The 24,416-nt window shown below is 46.9% G+C and overlaps 1 protein-coding gene across 1 annotated transcript in view; it reads left to right on the forward strand.

Moving 5' to 3' along the window:
• The window catches only part of GBA2 (glucosylceramidase beta 2), a 123,941-nt gene that overhangs the window by 66,874 nt on the left and 32,651 nt on the right, over positions 1-24,416 (forward strand). The window contains exons 9-11 of the mRNA XM_029583204.1: positions 6,198-6,382; positions 6,852-6,956; positions 13,890-13,997. Of these exons, the coding sequence (XP_029439064.1) occupies positions 6,198-6,382; positions 6,852-6,956; positions 13,890-13,997 (398 nt within the window). The remainder of the gene's footprint in view (positions 1-6,197; positions 6,383-6,851; positions 6,957-13,889; positions 13,998-24,416) is intronic.

Below are 24,416 nucleotides of genomic sequence, written 5' to 3' on the forward strand. Positions count from 1 at the left end.
ATGAACCTAGAAGATGAGGTAGACCTGATTGACAAACTGAAGAGTAGCAAATCACCTGGACCGGATGGTATTCACCCCAGAGTTCTGAAGGAACTAAAAAATGAAATTTCAGACCTATTAGTAAAAATGTGTAATCTATCATTAAAATCATCCATTGTACCTGAAGACTGGAGGATAGCGAATGTAACCCCAATATTTAGAAAGGGCTCCAGGGGCGATCCGGGAAACTACAGACCTGTTAGCCTGACTTCAGTGCCAGGAAAAATAGTGGAAAGTGTTCTAAACATCAAAATCACAGAACATATAGAAAGACATGGTTTAATGGAACAAAGTCAGCATGGCTTTACCCAGGGCAAGTCTTGCCTCACAAATCTGCTTCACTTTGTTGAAGGGATTAATAAACCTGTAGATTATACAAAGAGCAGGCCCTAATTTGATATAATTTGTTTTAGTGAATCGCGCGCACAGGAGAGTGGCTTGTGCACGCGCAGGGAGAGCGGGCGCTCTCCCGCGAACTTTACTGTATTGGCCTGATAGTGCTTTTTTTCTTTGAGTGGATCAAGTTTTAAAAAAAACAAAATAAGTTTTTAGTCAGGAAACTGATAGGAGGCTCTTAAGTTTGCCTGCCTTGCAGCTTGCATGTGTTGCTGCCTTGAATAAGCTTGTATTCTTTCTAAGGTAGGTTTTTGTTTTCCTTTAAAGTTGTTTTCTTTCGTTCCTGGCCCTAGGGGTGTAAGCTGATAGTCCAGCCGCTCCCCCTATCCTAAGGCTGACTGACCTGAGAGGCGCCATTCCTCGGGGTTCTGTGTGCTGAGAGGCGCCATTCCTCAGCCCTATTTAAAAAAAAAAAACAAAAAACTGAGCCCGGGCTGTTGCGGTCGTCTGGAGAGAAGTTTTTGGCTAGTTTTAAATTTTCGGCGGCTGCCAGGAGCGCTTTCTGGGGCAGTTGTTCAGCTGTTTTTCCCTTCTCCCATGCCGCAAGGGACACGATGTGCTGCCTGGGGGGAGCCTGGGACTCTGCTCTCCCGCGAGGGGATTTGTACCAAATGCTTCCCTGGCTGGGAGGGCTCTTCAAGAGCTGACAGCAGACCAAGCAGTCATTTTCCAGCCTGTCTTCCTTCGGGGGGGGGGGGGGTGTGTTTCGCCCCTGTTCCCATTGAGTGCGGGAACGGTGGCCATTTTGAATGCAGATGCGTCTGTCAGCACATGGCAGCCCTGATGCCGATTTTGCTCTGCCTCCGCCCGTTTTGACTCTGGACACCCCACCCCCCCGGGGGACCCCTCAATTTCGGGAACAATTCCAGGACTCAGCTCTTTTGTTCCCTCAGATGGGGTCCATCCCCCACCTGCTTTTTCGGCTGATTTTATTTTATTAATGCATAATGCTTACCTGGCACACATGTTTCAACAGGACAGCGTTCCTTCTGGGCCCTCTCCCGCTAAAGTAAGCAGATTGGAGGGTGCCCGGGACGTTTCGGGGACTCCCTCAGGTTCTACCCGGGCTCGAGTAGTTCCCATTCCCAACTTACCAGACCCGGTTCCGGTCTACCCGAATCCGGATCAGGATGGTGCTGCGGACCTGGATGGAGTTTTGTCTAGCATGCACATGGAGGAGGATGATCCCAGAGTCTCAACGGCTTTTTAAAAGGGATGAGCTTCAACCGCTTATTTCCCATGTACTTTCTGAGTTAGATATAGATGCGCCTCAGGACCCCTCAGGCTTGAATACGGGAGCATCAAAAGGTGATCCTGGTTTAGCGGGACTGCGTCCTCCTGCAAAAACATTTCCTCTTCATCCCATGCTGCTGCAGCTGCTCTCCAGGGAATGGGATTCTCCTGACTCGAGCCTCCGAGTAGGCCGAGCTATGGCTAAGCTCTCTCCTCTTCCGGAGGATTTCTTAGAACTTCTTAAAGTTCCAAAAGTTGACGCGTCTGTGTCGGCGGTCACTAAGAGGACCACCATCCCAGTGACAGGAGGGGGACAGCTTTGCGCGACCTGCAGGATTGAAAACTGGAAGTATGCCTCAAGAGGATTTTTTCAGGTGTCAGCATTATGTGTCAGAGCAGTGGTTTGCAGCTCTCTAATGCAAAGAGCAGGAGTTGCCGCTTGGTGAAGCACAGCAAGCAGAACGCCTGGAGGTGGTGATTGCTTATTCGGCATATGCGCTTTATGATCTCTTGAGGGTCCTGGCCAGGTCGATGGTGTTGGCAGTCTCGGCCAGACGTCTCCTTTGGCTCTGCAACTGATCAACAGACTCTTCTTCCAAGGTGCAGCTGGGCTCTCTCCCTTTTAAGGGTAAATTGTTGTTAGGAGAAGATTTGGAGCAAATTATCAAATCTCTTGGGGAGAATAAAGTACACAAGCTTCCAGAAGACTGTCCGAGAAATTTTCAGACATTCAATTCCTCTAGGGCCAGTTTCAGAGGACAACGGCGTTTTTCGCAAACAAGACCTGTTTCTCAATGTCCTCCGTCCACCAGGTCTCAATCTTGGTCTCATTCCTTTCGTGTCCGCAGATCCCCTCGAGGGGGCTTGCCACAAGGATCCTCTTCTAAGTCAACCCAATGAAGGGTCGCCGGCCCAATCCTTGCCGCCCAGAGTAGGGGGACGACTCTCCCTGCTTTACGAGGAGTGGGTCAAAATCATGTCAGATCAGTGGGTCCTGGATATTCTAAAGCATGGTTATGTTTTTGAGTTTGCTCGGCCCTTAAGAGACAGGTTCCTATTCTCCCCCTGCAGACCATTGCGGAAACAGCTAATAGTGCGTCAGACGCTCAACAGCCTACTCGACCTTGAAGCCATTCTCCCAGTGCCGCCGAAGGAGCAAGGTGCAGGCCACTATTCAGTCTACTGAGTGGTTCCCAAAAAGGACAATGCCTTCAGACCCATCTTGGATCTCAAGACTGTAAATCGGGCCCTAAAGGTTCCGCATTTTCGGATGGAAACTCTACATTCAGTAATAGTAGCGGTCTGCAGCGGGGAATTACTAGCATCCTTAGACCTCACGGAGGCTTATCTCCATATTCCCATATTCCCATCCACAAGGCTCATCAGCGTTTTTCTCCGGTTCAAGTTTCTGGGTCAGCATTATCAGTTTCAGGCCCTGCCCTTCGGTCTGGCAACCACTCCCCGCACCTTTACCAAGGTAATGGTAGTGGTGGCAGCGGCTCTGCGGAAGGAGGGTGTCTTAGTTCTTCCCTACCTGGACGACTGGCTCATTTGGGCTAAGTCCCGGGATCTTTGCAAGCAGTCGATCGACAAGGTGTTGCATCTCCTGAACTCTCTCGGATGGGTGGTCAATTTTGCCAAGAGTAGTCTTACGCTGTCGCAAACACTGAATTTCATGGCAGCTCTTTTCAGCACCAGTGTGGGCAAGGTTTTCTTGCATCAAGACCGGGCGTTCAATCTCATTTCTCAGATTCAACGTTTCCAGAGTCTGACACTTCCCATGGTGTGGGATTATCTCCAAGTACTGGGCTCCATGACCTCCACCATAGATTTGGTACCCTGGGCTTTTGCGCATATGCGACCTTTGCAGAGGGCATTTCTCTCTCGCTGGAAGCCGGTGTCTCAGGAGTTCCAAGCTCTTACCCCTTCCGGAGCAGGCCAAGAACAGCCTGGGCTGGTGGCTCAGTTTGGATCATTTGCTCAGCGGTGTAGACTTGGAAATCCCACAGTGGATAGTCATCACCACAGATGTCTCTCCGGCTGGGTGGGGTTGGTGTGTCAAACTCAGGTGGCACAGGGCCACTGGTCATCAGGGCAGGCGAAGTGGCCAATCAATCGCCTAGAGACCAGAGCAGTCCGTCTCGCCCTGAAACAATTTCTTCCTTTGGTATGTGGTATGTCTGTGCGGATCCTCTCAGACAATGCTACCACGGTGGCATACATCAATTGGCAAGGGAGAACGAAGAGTTGACATGCCTCTCGGGAGACGGACAAGCTCGTGATATGGGCGGAGCGTCATCTCATGCGTCTGGCGGCTTCTCACATAGCGGGAGTAGACAATGTTCAAGCGGATTTCTTAAGCCGGCAGATGTTGGGTCCTGGAGAGTGGGAGCTATCCGGAGAAGCAATGTCACTTCTGGTCGGGAGGTGGGGGTCCCCCCACTTCAACTTGATGGCCACTCTAAGGACTGCGAAGGCACCCTGCTTTTTCAGTCGCAGACTGGAACATGGGGCGGAAGGGGTGGATGCTCTGGTACTGCCCTGGCCTCACGACGTTCTGCTGTACATGTTTCCCCATGGCCTCTGGTGGGAAAGGTTCTTCGAAGAATAGAAGTTCACCGCAGAGCAGTGATTCTTGTGGCGCCAGAGTGGCCAAGAAGGCCGTGGTTTGCATATCTGGTGAATCTGGCGGTGGATGGTCCACTTCGTCTGGGACATCTTCCTCGACTCCTTCGTCAGGGTCCCGTATTTTTCGACCAGGCAGATCGCTTCTGTCTTGCGGCCTGGCTTTTGAGAGGAGAAGGCTGAGAGAAAGAGGCTATCCAGAGGAAGTCATATCCACGCTTTTGCAGGCCAGGAAGACTTCCACCTCCATTTCTTATGTACGAATATGGAAGGTTTTTGATTCCTGGTGTGTCTCGGGGAATTGCTCTTTGTGTGTCTGTGGCTTAGATTCTCTCTTTCCTGCAGAGCGTGCTCGGCAAGGGTTTGGCTTATAATACTCTTCGGGTTCAGGTAGCAGCCCTTGGTTCGCTCATTGGGTGTTTGGATGGAACACCTCTAGCATCACATGCGGACATTGTCTGCTTTTTGAAAAGTGTCAAACACCTGAGACCTCCAGTCCGTGCCCTGTGTCCTTCGTGGAGTTTGAATTTGGTACTACAGGCTTTGGGTGGTCCACCTTTTGAGCCGCTGAAGCATTCTACGCTCAAGGATTTAACTCTGTAGACTGTTTCTCGTGTCCATTTCTTCAGCTCGCATAATATCAGAACTGCAAGCTTTGTCTTGTAGGGAACCCTATCTGCACTTCACGGATTCGGGTGTAACCCTGACCACAGTGCCATCTTTCCTCCTGAAGGTGGTATCCTCTTTTCACCTCAGTCGGTGGAGCTTCCAGCCTTCCAAGAGGAGGACTGCAGGGAACTGCGGCGGCTCGATGTCACTAACGATTTCCGTCCTTTGGACCATCTGTTTGTTCTCTGGAATGGCCCCAAGAAAGGTCAACAGGCCTCAAAGACTATTGCTTGCTGGTTGAAGGAAGCCATTGTTGCCTCGTATATCGGTTAAGGTAAGCCCCCTCCGGATGATATTAAAGCGCATTCTCTCCTTTCTCAGGCGACTTCTTGGGCGGAAAGTCAGTTGGTATGTCCTCAAGAAATTTGCAGAGCGGCTACATGGAAGTCACTACATACCTTTGCGCACCATTATCGTCTTAATCTAAGACCTCTGGGGTTTGGTTCGTTTGGAGACCAGGTCATTCGAGCAGGGCTATCGAGGGCCCACCCTATGTAGGGAAGCTTTGGTACATCCCACTGTCTGGACTGATCCGTGTACGTACAGAGAAAATACAATTATTCCTTACCTGCTAATTTTCATTCCTGTAGTATCACGGATCAGTCCAGGTGCCCATCCACACTTTTTGATAGCACATTTCTGTCCAATATCTTGCTTTTCCTCAGCACAGTTAGCCTGTTCTTTGGTGGTATATTGAGGTTGCAAGATTTTTCTTGAAGACTTCGATATTTGCATTTGCAAGTTTTTGAGCTACAGACACTATATGCCTTAAAGGCAACTTGTATATAGTTCCCTATTTGGTTGGGAGTTTTTTGCTTGATCCATTCATCAGTTCTGAGTTTTTTGTTCTGCTTTGACATTCTTAATACTGATGGGACGCAGAGGGTGCTCATGGGTAATTCCGAGCGCCTCATAAGTTGGTTTTTTTTTTTGTTGGTTTTTTTTCTTCTGTCTCCATCTGCTGGAATGGTGATATAACCCATGGTCTGGACTGATCCGTGGTACTACAGGAACGAAAATTAGCAGGTAAGGAATAATTTTTTTATGGGGCCCCTCCTCGCTAGGCTCTAATAGATGAAGGTCCAGAGATAGAAGTGGAGGAAAAGAAGGCCCCTGTTTGGATTGGAGTAGAAAGTCCCTGTTTCATGTGCCTTTTACAATTCTTCTGTGGCTGCTTTGCCTCTGTGCTTCTTTTGTCTTTCTCTCTGAGTAACTGAGTTTCTCTCTCTGCACAGGGACTTTCCACCCTGGTACAAGTCGGCTCTCTTTAACGAGTTGTATTATGTGGCTGACGGTGGGACCGTCTGGGTGGAGGTGGAGAGCAGTATTAGGAATGCCGACCTTATGGACCAGGACAGCAGCGAGCTTCCCGAGTTTTCCCGAGTTTTGAAGGAGTATGGTCGCTTTGCCTACTTAGAAGGTAAAATAATTACTTATTTTATTTATTTACTTACAAACTTTTCAAATTCAGCTGCAGTTACCCCAAACAGCTCAGAATTAGAGGGGAGAGGGCAAATGGTGGGTTAGGGTACAGAAAGCATAAGGAGAGACTCAAGAAACAGGAGGGAAGGGAGTGTGGCTAGAAAGGGCGGGGAGCATAGGAATAGGAGGGAGAGGAGTGCAGGTGACGGGTATGGTAAGTGATAAGATGGAGGGAATGAGAGTGGAGAGTGTGTCTGGGGAGAAGAGGGAAAGATCAGATAATAGGATTGAAGAGCGGGCATGGGAGTGCATATGGTGTGGTTCTCTGGGAGGTGATGGAGGAGGAACCTTGTACATGAGATGAGTGGATGTGGGTGGGAAATGAAGGGCCAGCGGATGGTGGATTGTCTTGGAGGGGGAGGGGGCTGTTGTGTATAGAGAAGAAACATTTGTTTTCTCTCTCTCAGGACAGGAGTATCGCATGTACAATACGTATGATGTACACTTCTATGCTTCCTTTGCTCTGCTCATGCTGTGGCCAGAGCTGGAGATAAGCCTGCAGTACGACATAGGTAAGGAATACCTCCAGTTCCCTTCTCTTATCTCAGGGCCCCTGATTCACTGTGAGGGTGATCATTCTGCAGTACGATGTGGGTAAGGAATCCCACCGTCTCCCATCTTTTATCTCAGGGCCCCTGATTCAGTGTGGGGTGATCATTCTGCAGTACGATTCTCAAGATCAAAATCATAGAGCATATAGAAAGACATGGTTTAATGGAACACAGTCAACATGGATTACCCAAGGGAAGTCTTGCCTCATAAATCTGCTTCATTTTATTAAAGGGGTTAATAAACATGTGGATAAAGGTGAACCGGTAGATGTAGTGTATTTGGATTTTCAAAAGGCGACCCTCATGAGAGGCTTGTTCGAAAACTAAAAAGTCATGGAATAGGAGGCGATGTCCTTTCGTGGATTACAAACTGGTTAAAAGACAGGAAACAGAGATTAAATGGTCAATTTTCTCAGTGGAAAAGGGTAAACAATGGAGTGCCACAGGGATCTGTACTTGGACCGGTGCTTTTCAATATATATATATAAATGATCTGGAAAGGAACACGACGAGTGAGGTTATCAAATTTATTTATTTATTTAACATCTCTTTTATGCCGATATCCGTTCGCACATCGCATCGGTTCACAATAAACAAAAACTTATGGGCGGGGCCCTTACATGTAACAGATAACTTAGTGAACTAGGAAAAATACAATTTGCGGATGATACAAAATTATTCAGAGTAGTTAAATCACAAGCAGCTTGTGATACATTACAGGAGGACCTTGCAAGACTGGAAGATTGGGCATCCAAATGTCAGATGAAATTTAATGTGGACAAGTGCAAGGTGTTGCATATAGGGAAAAATAACCCTTGCTGTAGTTACACGGTTAGGTTCCATATTAGGAGCTACCACCCAGGAAAAATCTAGGCATCATAGTGGATAATACTTTAAAATCATCGGCTCAGTGTGTTGCAGCAGTCAAAAAAGCAAACAGAATGTTAGGAATTATTAGGAAGGGAATGGTGAATAAAACGGAAAAACATAATGCCTCTATATCGCTCCATGCTGCGACTGCACCTTGAATACTGTGTACAATTCTGGTCGCCGCATCTCAAAAAAGATATAGTTGCGATGGAGAAGGTACAGAAAAGGGCAACCAAAATGATAAAGGGGATGGAACAGCTCCCCTATGAGGAAAGGCTGAAGAGGTTAGGGCTGTTCAGCTTGGAGAAGAGACGGCTGAAGGGGGATATGATAGAGATGTTTAAGATCATGAGGGGTCTTGAACGAGTAGATGTGAATCAGTTATTTACACTTTCGAATAATAGAAGGACTATCGACTGATTCAAGTGAAAGGAAGACACCACCTTTGGGAGAAAAGATGGGACCGTTTGCAATGACACCCCTGAATCAGAAATCCGCAGGAAAGGTTCCCGGCACGATAACGCCTGCAGTTTGGACACCCGGCGCGCTGCGGATGCCCAGGGAGATGCAGTAATCCTGCATGGATTACAATAGTGATATTCTTTATCAAGGTAACTCCACAGTTGACGCATCTGGCACAGGTACATAAAAGAAGCTTTTACTACCTTCGCAATTGGCTATTTCTCTAAGATAATCAATGAGATTTGCAATGGATGCAGTTTGGTTGGGTCCCATTTTGATGCACAGTTGGATGTCATCACTAAATAGGTGGCTTTCAATGTTAAAAGATTGGATGAGATTGGATATGATAGGACAGGTATATTGAAAATAATTGGGGAGAGGACCAAGCCCTGAGGCACGCCACAGGTGAGATCTCTGGGTTTGGATGGGTTGTTGGCCCATGCAACAGATTGGGTTCTTTTAGATAGGAAGGATTCAAGCCATTTTAAGGCTGTACCTTAGATACCAGTGACCCTTAAGCATTGGGCCAGGATTTGATGATCAGTGTCCAAGGCAGCCGAAAGTTCTAGAAGAACAAAAGAGGGTATTGTCACATTGGTCTGCATGAAGGTGGTGGATACTGTTGGTGATTGCCAACATGAAATATTTCTTACCATGGCTTTTATCTGGTGGTGTAGAGGATGTATTCATCTAGGAGCTGGAGATAAACCAGTTTTTCCACTATCTTGGACAGGAAGGGACGAGTAGAGACTGGATGATAGTGTCTATTATTTTTCGATCAGAGCCAGGCTTCTTTAGGATAGGTTTTTTTTTGTGAGCAAGATAGGGATCCTTGGGTTAAGCTGACATTTATTATATTGGGTAGCCAGAGGGCTAGGTCTTCAGGTTACAGAAGAGTCTGGTGTAGATAGGGTCTAATGCGCTGATTCTCTTGAAGATCTCCAATTCCTAGGGAGAGACTATCCTGAAGTTAGACAGAGGGACATAGGAGGGAGAGGCTTGGAGAGTTTTTGTACTGGTTCAGAGTTTTTACCAGGATGATTATGGATAGTGATAGTTGTTTGGAGATGCAGTCTTTTTTTTTGGGTTTTTTTGTTGCTTTTTTTTTTAACTTTTATATCTTTTGAAGTGCTTTTTGCAAAGATGAAGGTTGGTATCTATTTTTTGTTTTTATCATGCCCATTCAAGTTATCAAGATTGTTTAATGAGATGACCTTCATGGCGTCATGGGGAATTCCTTGGGAGTCTGGTGGTATTGGGTTTGAGAGGGCCTAGGTTTTTAAAACTTTTTTAGGGTACCTTTAGCGTGCCTTTATGTGGCCAAATTCGAAGAGACTTTTATTTACACCTCTGAGTGGTCATGTTTTTTATATATGTGGTTAAGGTTTATTGTAGGGATGTGAATCGTTTTTTGACGATTTAAAACAATAGTCAGATATATTTTAAATCGTCAAAAAATCATAAATCGGGGGAGGGGGGAGAGCAGGAAAACCGGCACACCAAAACAACCCTAAAACCCACCCCGACCCTTTAAAATAAATCCCCCACCCTCCCGAACCCCCCCCCCAAAATGTTTTAAATTACCTGGGGTCCAGTGGGGGGAGGTCCCGGCACGATCTCCCGCTCTCTGGCCACGGCTGCGTTAAGAGAAATGGCGCCGGTGGCCCTTTGCCCTTATCATGTGACAGGGCAAAGGTAGCGCCGGCGCTATTTTGGTTCCTGGCACCCGACGTCACGAGTGCAGGAGATTGCCCCTGGACCCCCGCTGGACCCCCAGGGACTTTTGGCCAGCTTGGGGGGGCCTCCTGACCCCCACAAGACTTGCCAAAAGTCCAGCGGGGGTCCGGGAGCGACCTCCTGCACGCGGGCCGTATTGCCAATATTAAAAATGGCACCGGCACTACCTTTGCCCTGTCACATGGTAAGGGCAAAGGGCCACCGGCACCATTTCTATTAATGCAGCCATGGCCCGAGAGCGGGAGATCGCGCTGGGACCCCCCCACTGGACCCCAGGTAATTTAAAACATTTTGGGGGGGTTCGGAAGGGTGGGGAATTTGTTTTAAAGGGTCGGGGTGGGTTTTAGGGTTGTTTTGGTGTGCCGGTTTTCCCGCCCTCCCCCGATAAAACGATTTTTTAACCAAAAAAACCGACGATCAGATTTCCCCCCCCCCAGCCAAAATCGATCGTTAAGACGATCGATCACACGATTCACATTCCTAGTTTATTGATCTTTCACAAATGGAAACCAATAATTCTATTTGTAGAGCTATTTTCCTCACACTGTATATCTATACTCCATACTCAAACACATGAGGACTACCACACGTATCATTTAAGCTTAACACCTTTCAAAACCCAGGGAATTGGTATCAGAATATTTGTGCTCAATCGTTTAGGCTCTTGCCCTTACAGGGCTGCAACCATTTTCAAGGCAGCAATAGCCCTTGATTTTTGAAAGGTGTTGAGCTTAAATGATAAGTGTGGTAGTCCTCATGTGTTTGGGTATTAAGGTTTATTGATGACATATATTTCTTATTTGGTTGGGCACAGATATACAATTCTTTGTTTTTTGACTGGCTAAACCATTGTAACACCAATCTTCAGTATTCACGCTGTGCAGATTCCCTTTTTGGATATATTGATCTCACATGATAAACTGACTGTTATCACAACTATCTTTAGAAAAGAAACAGACGGGAACGCTTTATTAAGTTTTGATAGCTGTCACCCTAGGATCCTTAAAGAGAACATACCTACCGGTCAGGTCCTGCGTCTACGACGGCTCTGGTCATCTAAGGCGGACCACATTGTGAAAGCTAAGGAGATGACATCGAGGTTTCAACGGAGGGGGGGGTTTAAAACTCACCTTTAAGTGAGCTCTTAATGTTAATAGAGATTTGCTTTCTTTGCCCCAGTCTGTAAATACTGATACTACTTTTAATTGTATTTTACCTTTCTCTCCATTGAGTCATTGGAATTCGCTTTCTCTTGAGGCTCTCTTACAGGGTTCATTGCGCTTTACATACCGGCGGGGTGGTAATCTTTGTGACCTATTGACACGGTCTGATTTTTCTTCTATGCACATGCAAGATCAGATGTTAGGTGTACATCAGCCGTGTGGTAATTGTTCCGTGTGCCCTCATACAAGATCTATGTCCTATTTTGACAACTCTCAATCTGGTAAAAGATATATTTTAAGATCAGTGTCCAATTGTAACTCAGAAGGAGTTATTTACATCATTCAATGTCCTTGTAAAAAAACTTCATGTGGGTAAGACGATCAGAAAGATTAAAACCAGGATTGTGGAGCACCGTTCAAATTTAAACCATAAACGGGAAAATGCTGCCCTGGTTGAGCATTGGATTCAGTGCTCACATAATGTTTCTGACCTCTTCTTTTTTGTTTTAGAAGTTATAACCCCCCCTAATCCAGGGGGTAATTTTTCTGAGTATTTGGTCCGTAAAGAGCAGCAATGGATCTATCTGTTAAATACTGTTTCACCTCACTGATTAAACAAAGAACTGGAATGGACATATTTCACCTAACCTGTTTTTTTGACGTACTCTTCTTTGATTGGTTAACTCTGTATGGCTTATCTGATTGGTTCACATCCGCTTTTGGCGCCTTTCAGTGCTCTTTAAATGTACACTGTGTATAATAGGATACGCGCTCCCTGTAACTTTCTTGTGAGATTCTTCATGATATGTAAAAGAAACTCTGTGCAATATAATATGTCGGTCTGTCTTGCCTTCTTCTGACGTAGTCCATTGTAGAAATGTTAAACTTTGAATTGTCCCTCCCGATGCAGCCCCGGCGAAACATGGGTCCGTGTTGGGGGACCCATTGTGTGTGATCAATAATAAATACAATTGTGGAAACTGGACTATGTGAACTCTCTGTACCTCTTTTGGGATTACAATACCAGCACTGTGTGGAAGGTAGACCCATCTCTATGCAGCCTTTAGTTGTCTGACTCGCACAGGACTTGCTTCATTGAAGCCTTCCATTGGGCCTCTCGCTGTGTCATGGGACCTCTGGGTGGTGATGGCCCAGCTGATGAATTCCTGTGAGCCGAAGCACCTGACCTGAAAGATCATATTTGCCTGAACATACCTGGATCAGTCCAGGCTCTTGGGTTTTGCCTCCCCTCCAGCAGATGGAGACAGAAGTTTTTGACTGACACTGCCTTATACCTCAAGGTGCCACCTACAGGATGAGCCAAAGCATCTAACCTGAAAGATCATATTTTTTGGTGATCACTTCAGTGTACAGAGTCTGTGAATTCCAGGCTCTAGTGACTTATTCACCTTACACTTAAGACGTTTTTTCACAATAGGATGGTTCTACACATGTATGCTAAATTCCGGCCTAAGGTTGTGTCAGACTTCCTCCTTACAACACTGTAAAATCTAAAACAAAAGAAAAGGTTGAGGTACAATACAACAAAAAGTATGAATTTTAATGTTAGTATATAAAAATTATAAGAAGTCTGATATTAAAATACATAAAACCACACACTGACCAAACAAACACAAACAACAAAAAACACATGGATACCTACATGGATTCCTAATAGATAATCTCGCAAAAGAAGAGTCCCCACTAAGGTCCAAAGTCCCAACATATTTCGCTTAAAGAGCTGCTTCAGGGAATTACAGTAAACTCAACAAAATATCTTTCAGAAGTCTTCAACATCCAGATAATATCAGGCAACAGATGTCACTTGTGAAAACCCCAGTGAAGGTGATCCAATAACTAGATGAACTGGATGATACCAATCCTATCATAGTTTGTAGAGCAGGAGTCTGAGGGTTATGCATTGCGATATTTCAACCAGTGTCTCAGATTGAGTTACACAAACATCAAGCATGGCAATGCCCTGTATAAAGGAACTAAGAGGAATCTTTAAACCTAGTTTCTCATTTGGTTGGGAAGAGGTCTTTGGGTTTGAGGTTCTGGATCTGGTTTTTATTAACCAGTAAAGGATCTATGGGTCGGGCATTTTTGGAACAGATTTTGCAAGGCGAGAAGAAAATCAGACTTTTGTGAAGGAAGGGGACCTGTGTGTTCCATTAAATACGAGCTGAAAGAGAGCACACTGACTGCACAGAACCAAGCAGATTCGTTCCCGCAGTGCAGCAGGCACGGCGAAGCTGAACCATGCCTGAAAAACAAAAGCCAACGAGGATGCGGGAACCATTGAAAAAGATGCTGCTGAGACAGGGAAGATATTCAGAGGGAGTTTACAGAAGTTACTGGCACATGTACGATACAAATATTCAAAAGAAAAGATGTCTAGTGTGGCAGAATCAAAGAGCAAGGCCCTGAAAATAATGAAAGGTGGAAAGAAATAATCTGGTAACAGAAACCATCCCCAGAACGTCTTCAGGTACCTTCATAACTAAAGGCAGGTAAGGGATGCAAATGCCCCCGCTATTTCACTGCGCCGCACCCCTGACAATCTGTGTCTGCCCAGTCCTTATTACTATGTCTGTATCGTGACTCCTCCCTCCTGGCTCTGCTGCAGATTCCTAACTCTTCTCTCTTGCTCGCTCTCTAGCTGCTTCAGCGCTGAAACAAGACCGAGAGCAGAGGACCTACCTGATGAACGGGAACGTATCCTCCGTGAAGACTAAGAATGTCATCCCCCATGACATCGGAGATCCTGGTAATTAGTGGGAGAGTCGAGCAATGAGAGAGCTTCCCCCACCCCAGAGTATAAGACTCTGGCCCCTCACTGCATTGAGGGATTCAAACAATGAGAAAGCTACCCCTTAGGGTCTCAGTGCATTGAGGGAGTTGGGTACTGAGTTTCCCTGACCCCAGGATAATACTCAGGGGTTCATTTTTAGCTTCTGTCAGGCCAGGAAGCTGGATTTCCTGTTGGTGCCCTGTATCAGTCCAGACGATTGGGTTTATGCATCCCTACCAGCAGGAGGCGGCAGAGAACAAAACTTTGAGGCACTGCTACATAACCGAGAGTGCCACCTGCAGTCCCTCAGTATTGACCTGTACCCAAGCTGTCCCCATCTGTCAAGACTTCCTTGCTTCTGGAGATAACTGAGCTGACTCTGCTGGCATCTGATATTCTCAGAGTATTGAGAAGTGTACATAGTTTGGTATAGGTTTTATGTTAAATCAAGGGGCCTAGTTTGCAGGGGCTTCAGCTTAAGTCTCTGTTCGCTCAAGGTTTGTTGGGGTTTAAGGTAGACATCTTGCCTTGGGGACAGGTCAATACTGAGGGACTGCAGGTGGCACTCTGCTATGTAGCAGGGCCTCAGAGTTTTGTTCTCTGCCTCCATCTGCTGGTAGGGATGCACAAACCCACTCATCTGGACTAATCCGTGGTACTTCAGGAACAAAAATTAGCAGGTAAGAACCAATTTTCCTGTTCAGAAGTGCAGCCACACTATTGAATTTACCCGCCTATCTTAAAGTTAACCAGATAAGTTTATATGGCTTAACTTCAGAACTGGTCTGCAGCATGGCCAGAGTTAGCCTGATAAGTTGTCTAGTTAGCTCTGAATATTGGAGGTAGCCAGGTAACTTATCTGGCTAAGTTAATTCCATTTGGAATTCTCCTATTTTATCTGACTAAATTTTAGCTGGGTAACTCATTATCTGGCTATATTTTAGCCATATAACTGGAAATATTCAAAAGTTGGCATTTAGTTGGGTAATATACAAGTTATCTGGCTGAATGCTGTTGAATTTAGGACCCTCAGGGTCTGTCAGTGCATTGAAGGAGTCGGGCAGTGAGAGCGCTTCCTCCCGTCCCAGGATAATACTCAGGGCCTGTCCATGCATCAGGGGAGTTTGGTAGTGAGAGTGGGACTACCTTTGTCCCAGATTAATACTCTGGGTCTGTCAGTGCTTATTACATACTCTTATAGTTAGGTATGGGAAAAGTGGGTGCTGGAGGAAACGAAGGGAGGATCTTGTGTGCTCATCTACCCAAGATGTTGGAGTACACTGGAAGAAGATGAGGAGAAATTTTGCAGGTGGTGTCTGTCATATAACACCTTGTGCTGCCTCTCAGGGTTAACCCTGTGGATGCTCAGCAGGTCCTACCAAGCACTACTCAGGCCTGCCTGCATCTGCACACATGCCCCTAAACTAGCAACTCTTCACCTGCCAACAGGATTCTCACTTGCTTCTGGGCAAGTACTCCACCCACAACAACCCCTGGTTGTTTCTAGGGCTGCTGAGACTAGTCACATAGTTCCTAACAATGTACCTACTGATCAAACACACAAATACTGGGATCATAAATCAGTCCAGCACAGAGCTAAGAAACTGAAGAATTTATTAACAAAAAGCAGCAACAGTGAATGGAAAAAAAAACGGTTTTCAAACTATGGGCCTCACTTACTAAGCATTTTTCCCGTAGACACAGAATAGGAGAAATACCTTAGTAAATCAGGACCCTATAACAGGTAAATTAATAATATTTTAAACAGTAAATGCTAGCTAAATAAATCTTGCTGTATCAACAGTGCCTGGGGCACTTCAGTAAAGGGCTGTACGCTGCAGCAGGATCTCAGCATAAATGTGATCTGTGTGTACTCCCAGCCAAGATGAGAGGATTCTAACAACTTCAGTTAGTTCTCTGTGAGCAGCGTCTGAAGAGACCAGTCTGGTCACAGAGTATTAAAAATTAGAGATGTGCATTCGTCTGGGAACAAATTAGACAATTTCAACGAAATTTCCCGCAGTGGGCCAATAACGAAGGCCGAACCAAAAGGTTCAGCCGAAACACATCTCTATTATAAATAGATCTGGGACCTAATCAATGGCACTGCAAGTTTGTTAGGCTTACTGCTCCCCGGGTATCCTGGGAGGTTATCCTGTTCAAGAAACATGAGGGCAGAAAAAGACCATATGGCCCATCCAGTCTGTTCATCTGCCCAATTTAATTTAGCTTTATAATTTCCAGCAATTCCTTAGAGATCCCCTGTATTTATTCCATGCTTTCTTGAATTCAGATACTGTTTTTGTCTCCACCACCTCTATTTATTTACTAAGATTACTCCTGAGTCTACCCCCTTTCACCCTCATCTCATGACCCCTTGTTCCAGAGCCTCCTTTCATTGAAAGAGGCTCTCACCTCCTGTGCATGCAAACCTGTGAGATATCTGAATGTCTCTATCATATCTCCCCATCTCACCTTTCCTCCCGGGTGTGCATGTTTAGATCTTTAACTCTATCCCCATGTGCTTTAGGATGAAGACCACTGACCATTTTATCAGCCTCCCTCTGGAGCGACTCCATCCTGTTTCTATCCTTGTGAAGGTGGGGTCTCCAGAACTGTACTCAGTATTCCCAGTGAGGTCTCACCAGGGACTTATACAGGGGCAATATCACCCCCCCCCCCCCCCCCCTTTTTCTGCTGACCAGTCCTCTCCCTATGCAGCCAGCATCTTTTTGGCTTTACTGTTTTTATCTACCTGTTTGGCCACATTAAGATCATCAGACCCCAAATCCCGCTCTTCCTGTGTGCTCAGAAGAATTTCACCTTCAATGCTGTAACTTTCCCTTGGGTTTTTACATCATAAATGCATTACTCTGCGTTTTTTAGCATTAAATCTTAGCTGCCAGACACTAGACCATTCCTCAAGCTTCGGTAGATCCCTCCTCATGTTTTCCACCCTGTTAGAGATTTTGGTATTACTATTAAAAAGACAAACCTTTCCTGACAATCCCCTCCCTTATGTCAGTCACAAAAATATTGAAAAGGACCGATCCCTGAGGCACACCACTAGTAACCCCCTCTTCAGAGAGAGCTCAGTTTACCTCTACCCTTTGTTACCTCCCTCTCAGCCAGTTTCTAACCCAGTCAGTCTCTAGGATCCATCCCAAGGGCGCACAATTTATTTATAAGTCTTCTGAGTGAACCCATGTCAAAGGCCTTGCTGAAATCCGCCTAGCGCTCTCCCATTATCCAACTCTCTCTGGTCACCTAATCTAAGAAATTGATCAGATTCTTCTGACCAAATTTACCCCTGGTAAAACCCTGCTGCCTCAGATCTTGCAATTCATAAGATTCCACAAATTGCACTGTCTTCTGTTTTAGCATCAATTCCATTAGTTTGCTCATCACAGAGATCAGACTGACTGCTCTGTAATTCCCAGCCTCTTTCTTGCTTCCACTTTTATGAATAGGAACCACATCTGCCCTTTTTTTCCAGTCTTCTGCAACTTCTGCAGACTCTAAAGAAGCATTGAAAAGGTCACCAGCGGAGCTGTCAGGATCTCTCTAAGTTCCCTGTACGTACCCAGATCAGTCCAGACAGTGGGTTGTGTCTCCCTTCCAGCAGATGGAGTCAGAGAAAAGCTTGAAGGGTGCTCTTATAGCCTGGAGCGCCTCTGCGTCCCTTCAGTATTTCTCTGACTCCAGCAGATGAAGGTTGCAGAACATGCAGTTCCCCATTTCAGCTACAGCAGGATAGAAGTTTAGATTTCTTTCTCTCATTCCTTCTTAAATTCTTTCACTGTCTGGATGGATCAAGTTAAAAAAAATAAATAAAAGGGGGGGGGGGGGGGTTCTGGCTTCTCAGTCACTTCCAAACTTGCAGGCAGAACTGAACAAAAATTAGCAGGTAAGGAATAATTTTCTTTTCCCTGTACGTACCCGGATCAGTCCAGACGCCTGGGCTCATGCATCCCTGCCAGCAGGTGGAGACAGAGGGAAAAAAAACTTGCCTGACTGCTACATAAAGCCTAGTGCCACCTGCAGTTCCTCAGTATTTTCTCTCTGTCTCTAGCAGATGGCACAGAGGGTGCTCTACCTGCAGTTCTGGGGGGTTTTGTCTTTAATGCTTTTCTTTTGAGCCTTCCTTCTGGGGGTTTTTGTTTTTTTTCCTTTGGATTCCTGGTGGGTCCTACCCCATCCGGTAGAGGCAGACGGGCCGGGGGTTGTTCCTTTTGTGAGCCCTCATGAGGCCGCCCAGGCAACTGCAGGCTCTCCAGGGATTTTTTCGTTCCGTTATGGCTGAGAATACCTGTTTCTTTTAGTTAGGTTTTTAGCTCTCAGTGTATTTTTCCATAAAGTTTAAAAAAAAAAAAATAAAAAATCAAAGGCTGTGTTTTTCTCCCAGGACGAGCAGGATGGTAGTCCTCACATATGGGTGACATCATCAGATGGAGCCCTGACACGGAACACTTTTGTCAAAGTTTCTAGAACTTTGACTGGCACCCTGAGCATGCCACCAGGGGGGTCCCCCTTCAGTCTCTGTTTTCCGCACAGCAGTTGCCTCGCGGTTTAGGAGCTCTGTGAGAAATTTCTCACAACTTTCCTCACGGAACTATTTGAAGTTTCTTCTTAAATCCCTCATCGGGGTCCCCTATCGCGCTCCGTTCCCTCCAACGCTCGGTAAATGTTTTTTCCGGTACTTGCGGTCGGTTCCTGGCGGCTTACCGCTTTGGTGACCGGTCACCGACTGCGCGCCCACCAAATTTTAACATGGTGACCGGGTTTAGGGAATGCCCTGAGTGTCCTAGGACCATGTCCATAACAGACCCGCATGAAGTCTGTGTTTTGTGCTTAGGCCCCTCCCACGACGTTCATCGATGCCCTAGTTGTGCACAAATGACCCAAAGGCTATCGCGCTCGCCTGGTCAAAATGGAACAGTTGTTTGCTTCAAAACATACTGCTCCATTGACAGCAGTTCAAGCGCCAACGACCGTGGAGGGTCTGTTGACCTCTGAGAAGATTCGCCAGGAGCACCGTGGACAGGGTGACCATCCATCAGACTCCATCAAGGACATCGGCATGTCTGAGCACATCGGACCGGACTGAGCCCCAAGGGAAACAAACACCGGCACCGGGCGTCCCTGACCGGTGCCAGCACCAATACCGCAGCGGCATCGACTGCCATCGAGCCACCCGCGAAGAGAGCCCGGGGAGAGGAGCCCGCCTACGCCTCTGGACCCAGGACCCCTAGGCGGTCCCTTCCGGTCTGGGCACAGAGTCTCCATGGGCCCCTGTGGAGGCTTCGGTGATGCCTAGCCTGCCTCCTACCCCGATCGCCGTGCCACCCATGCCGGCTTCCCGGGAGGAATTGGACCGCATGGTCCAAGAGGCAGTGCTGAAAGCCTTATAAGGCTTCCAGTCGCCGGCGCTGCCGGCCCCCATCTGGCCCCAGAACCGGCTTCCTCGATGATGGCACCGCTCCTCGATATGCTCATCAGTGCCTTATCGACTCCTCTGCCACCGGACACACTGGCATCAAATCATCCATCGAGGCCTCCGCAGGTCCCAATTCCAGTACCAGGTTCCTCTGAGGAGGAAGGATCAATTCCCGGCCACGTTCCTCCACAGGAACAGTCTGTCGGAGCCCATACCAGGGCCATCGGGGCTATCTGTACCCAAGTGCACCTCATCTGCCCCGATTCCATCGATGCCTTCCCACCCTCTCGGCTTTGACATGCTTTCTCCATCGGGAGCACCACTGGGAGAAGAAGAAAGTCCCTATAATCCATGGGGCAATGCATCCTCAGATGATTTATCACTGATATCCGAGGACCCGCTCTGAGCCTTCACCGTTGGAGGAAAGGCGAAGATCTCTTCCAGAAGACCTTTCCTTTGCCAGTTTTGTCAGAGATGTCTGAGACTATACCTTTTACACTGGTCATGGAGGAAGATGCGCGCCATAAAATGTTGGAGGTCTTACAATTTGTATATGCTCCAAAAGAAATAATGGCAATACCGGTACATGAAGTTCTTTTGCACCTTATGGCACCGCCTGTGGGAACATCCAGATATGGTACCCCCAGTCAATAAAAAGATAGATGCTACCTACCTGGTTCAACAAGCCCCAGGTTTTCAAAAAAGTCAGCTGCCCCACCACTCTGTAGTTGTGGAATCAGCTTAGAAAAAGGCTAAACGATCACGTCCACATTCCTCTGCTCCTCCCGGTAAGGAACAGAAATTGTTGGATGCGTTGGGACGAAGAAGTTTCCAAGGGTCCATATTGATATCTCGAATTGCAGCATATCTACTATACATGACCCAATATAATAGAAATCTCTGGAAACAAGTCCAGGAGATTGCGGAGACATTACCACAGCAACAACAAGAAGTGTTGTCCTCCATCCTACAAAAAGGAATGGAAGCGGGCAAACATGAAGTCAGAGCTGCCTACGATTCTTTTGAAACAGTATCCAGAGTCTTGGCAGCAGGCATCAGTGCTAGACGCTGGGTCTGGCTTAAGGCCTCAGACCTATGCCTGGAAGTGCAGGACAAACTGGCAGATCTACCCTGCACCGGAGTCAACATGTTTGGGGATAAGATCCAGGACGCAGTGGCCCATAAGAACATAAGAAAATGCCATACTGGGTCAGACCAAGGGTCCATCAAGCCCAGCATTCTGTTTCCAACAGTGGCCAATCCAGGCCATAAGAACCTGGCAAGTAACCAAAAACTAAGTCTATTCCATGTTACCATTGCTAATGGCAGTGGCTATTCTCTAAGTGAATTTAATAGCAGGTAATGGACTTCTCCTCCAAGAACTTATCCAATCCTTTTTTAAACACAGCTATACTAACTGCATTAACCACATCCTCTGGCAACAAATTCCCAGTTAAAGGACCATCATGAGACCCTGCGCCAGTTGTCAACTGTCTACCCAGATGTTCCTTCTGTAGCCCGTAGGGCCACTTGTAGAGAACCCAAGAAAATTCTACAGGCCACGCAGATATTACCCTCCTGCGTCCCGTGCACGACCTGCTCGGGCACCTCAGAGGGGACATGCGCGCCAAACTAGAACATCTAGACCACAGCCAGCTCCACAAGCTGGCCCCGCGTCTGGATTTTGACTCTCTTTTCCAGAGAGCAGCAGCCATGTTCCAGTGGGGGGGCCGCCTGTGCCACTTTGCAACAAATTGGCATCCAATCACCACGGACCAGTGGTGATTGGAGTGACCATATTACAGGAACACTTGCTGAACGCCACAATTGAACAAAGAATACAATATAAAGCACTTTGTATAATCCATGATGATAAAGCCGACTGGCTTAACGCGGCACTGCGCGTGCATGTACCACAAAGAAACCTGAGATCTGCAAATAAAGCTCTACTAACTGTCCCCTCTGTCAAATCAGCACATCTCACGCAAGTAAGGGAAAGAGCACTGTCACTGGCTGGTCCTGTACTCTGGAATACCACGGCACTCAAAATAAGACTACAGACAAATCTGAAAGTATTCAAACTAATCTGAAAACCTGGCTTTTTAAAGATAAAGAAAAGGAGAAAAAATAGTTGAGCGATAAGGATGCACCAAGCTAGAAGTTTTTAGTAACCTACATAAGCACATTAATGTTAAAATCAAACTGCCTAATTTGTTCCTAACAATCAGGTTTAACTTACACACCTAGTTTATTATTTTACATTGTTACCGTACTATGATGGCACACGAGTAATTTGTAATCTATACCACCCATATTTCTCTTTATCGTGCCGTTCTTTAAACCGTTGTGATGGTATTTAACTTAACGACGGTATAGAAAAATTTTTAAATAAATAAATACTGTCCATCGTAACCCACGGTTACCTTCTAAATTTTTCAAAAACACCCCCGGCCTTCCCACCCATTCCATCTTGGATCTGGGATGACCACACAGAAACTAGAGTCAGAGCTCTAAACCCTTCTGCCCGTCAGAGCCGTGGAACTGGTTCCACCGAATCAGCAGGGAAAAGGGTTGTACTCCAGATATTTCCTAATTCCAAAAAAGACCAGCAGCCTCTGACTTATTCTGGACCTCCGTGCCTTGAATACATTTCTTCGCAAGGAGCGGTTCTGGATGGTATTCCTGGGCACCATGCTTCCTCTACTTCAACAAGGGGATTGGCTCTGCTCTCTGGACCTGAAGACGCATACACCTATATTGCGTTATCCCTGCCTCATCGCAAAAATCTGCGATTTTGTGGTGGGCCGCAGTCACTGTCAATACAAAGTACTACCATTCGGCCTAGCCTCTGTGCCTCGAGTCTTTATGAAGTGCCTGGCAGTCATGGCTGCACAGTTACACAGCAGAGGCGTACACATGTTTCCATACCTGAACGACTGGCTCATAAAAAGCCAGTCAAAACAAGGAGCCCTCGACTCTCTCGGTCTCACCATAAGGCTTCTAAACTCATTGGGATTTCTAATCAATTACCCCAAATGACACAGTCTCATCTTCTCTCCTTTATAGGAGCAGATCTAGACACGACACTGTCCAGAGCATTCCTACCCAACGACCATGTGATTATGCTGTCCAACCTTGCCAGCTTTATCCGCCATCAAAAAAGCCTCAGCTGGCCAGCTACTCAGGTTGCTCGGCCAAATGGCATCAACAGTCCATGTCACCCCTTTGGCATGCCTGGCCATGAGAGTGATCCAATGGACTCTGAAATCCCAGTGGCAAAAAGCTATTCAGCCGCTGTCGTCCCTGGTACACATAACCAGCCAGCTTCATCTATCCCTTGCCTGGTGGACACACAAAGCCAACTTACAGGTGGTTCTTCCTGTCCAGCAACTGGCTCCTCAGGTGTCCTTAACTACGGACGCCTCCAATCTAGATTGGGGAGCCCAAGGCCTTCAAACTCAAGGACTAAAGATGAAGTGATCCATCAAATCAACTTTCTAGAGCTTTGAGCGATGCGGTATGCCCTTTATGCAATGTGGTACCTGAAAAAACAGGGGGGCACGGGCTCTTATCTGCTCTGCCAGGAGTGGCGCATTCCATTCTTCTGTGAGCCACTTATCTAGCGGGCACACAGCCAACGTTTCCAGCCCCACGAATGGTCTCTGGATCCCTCGGTTGTGAGCAGAATCTTCCACTGGTGGGATCCGTCCGACCATCGACCTCTTTGCGTCCAGTCAGAACCACAAAGTGGAAAACCTCTGCTCCCTGCACAGGGACCGGCATCACCAGCCAGGGATGCCTTCGCCTGTCCCTGGAACAAAGGCCTGCTTTATGCGTATCCTCCGATTCTGCTAATAAGCAAGATTCTCGTGAAGCTACAACAGGACCAGGGCTTAATGATTCTCATAGCCCCATACTGGCCGCGCCAAATTTGGTTTCCCATACTTTGCGACCTTTCTGTCCAGGACCCCATTCGCCTGGGCACATCGCCCAAACTCATAACACAGAATCACGGCAAGTTACGCCACCCGAACCTCCAGGCCCTCTCTCTCTCTGACGGCCTGGATGTTGAAAGGATGATACTACAACCACTCGACCTTTCAAGTGACTTATCTGAAATCCTAGTAGCTTCACGGAAGCCTTCCATGCGGAAATCTTACCGCTCTAAATGGAAGAGATTTACCTTGTGGTGCACTGAGAAGGGCTTGGATCCCTTTTCTTGCCCCACATCGAGTCTGTTAGATTATCTCCGGCACCTCTCAGAAATTGGTCTCCAGACATCATCTATCCGAGTGCACCTTAGTGCCATCTCTGCTTACCATCAAGGAATAGGGGATGCCCTGATACCGGATCAACCCCTGGTAAGTTGCTTCATGAGAGGCTTAATACAGCTTAAGTCTCCTCTACAGCCACTGGTCGTGGCATGGGACCTCAGTGTAGTACTTGCACGGCTCATGCACACTCCTTTTGAGCCCTTGCACTCCTGTGAACTCAGATACCTTACATGGAAAGTTATTTTCCTAATACCCTGTGAGCAGATGTGATGGCTAAGTGAGTTACAGGCCCTTGTGACCTACTCACCCTACACAAGGTTCCTCCATGACTGGGTGGTTCTCCGCACTCACCCTAAATTCCTTCCTAAGGTGGTAACTGATTTCCATTTAAATCAGTCCATAGTCTTGCTCACTTTCTTTCCAAGACCTCACGTTCACCCAGGTGAGCGAGCTCTCCACACCTTGGACTGTAAGCGTATGCTTGCATTTTATTTAGACCGCACCGCAGTCCATAGGAAGTCCACCCAACTCTTTGTATCTTTTGAGAAAAACAAACTTGGCAATGTGGTGGTCAAGCAAACACTGTCAAACTGGTTGGCAGACTGCATCGCATTCTGTTACCAGCAAGCAGGCCTTCCACTACAGGGACGAGAGAAGGCACACTCAGTCAGAGCAATGGCAACG

The sequence above is a fragment of the Rhinatrema bivittatum genome, chromosome 1, assembly GCF_901001135.1.
Source record: "Rhinatrema bivittatum chromosome 1, aRhiBiv1.1, whole genome shotgun sequence".
In the NCBI taxonomy this organism is placed as follows: Eukaryota; Metazoa; Chordata; class Amphibia; order Gymnophiona; family Rhinatrematidae; genus Rhinatrema; species Rhinatrema bivittatum.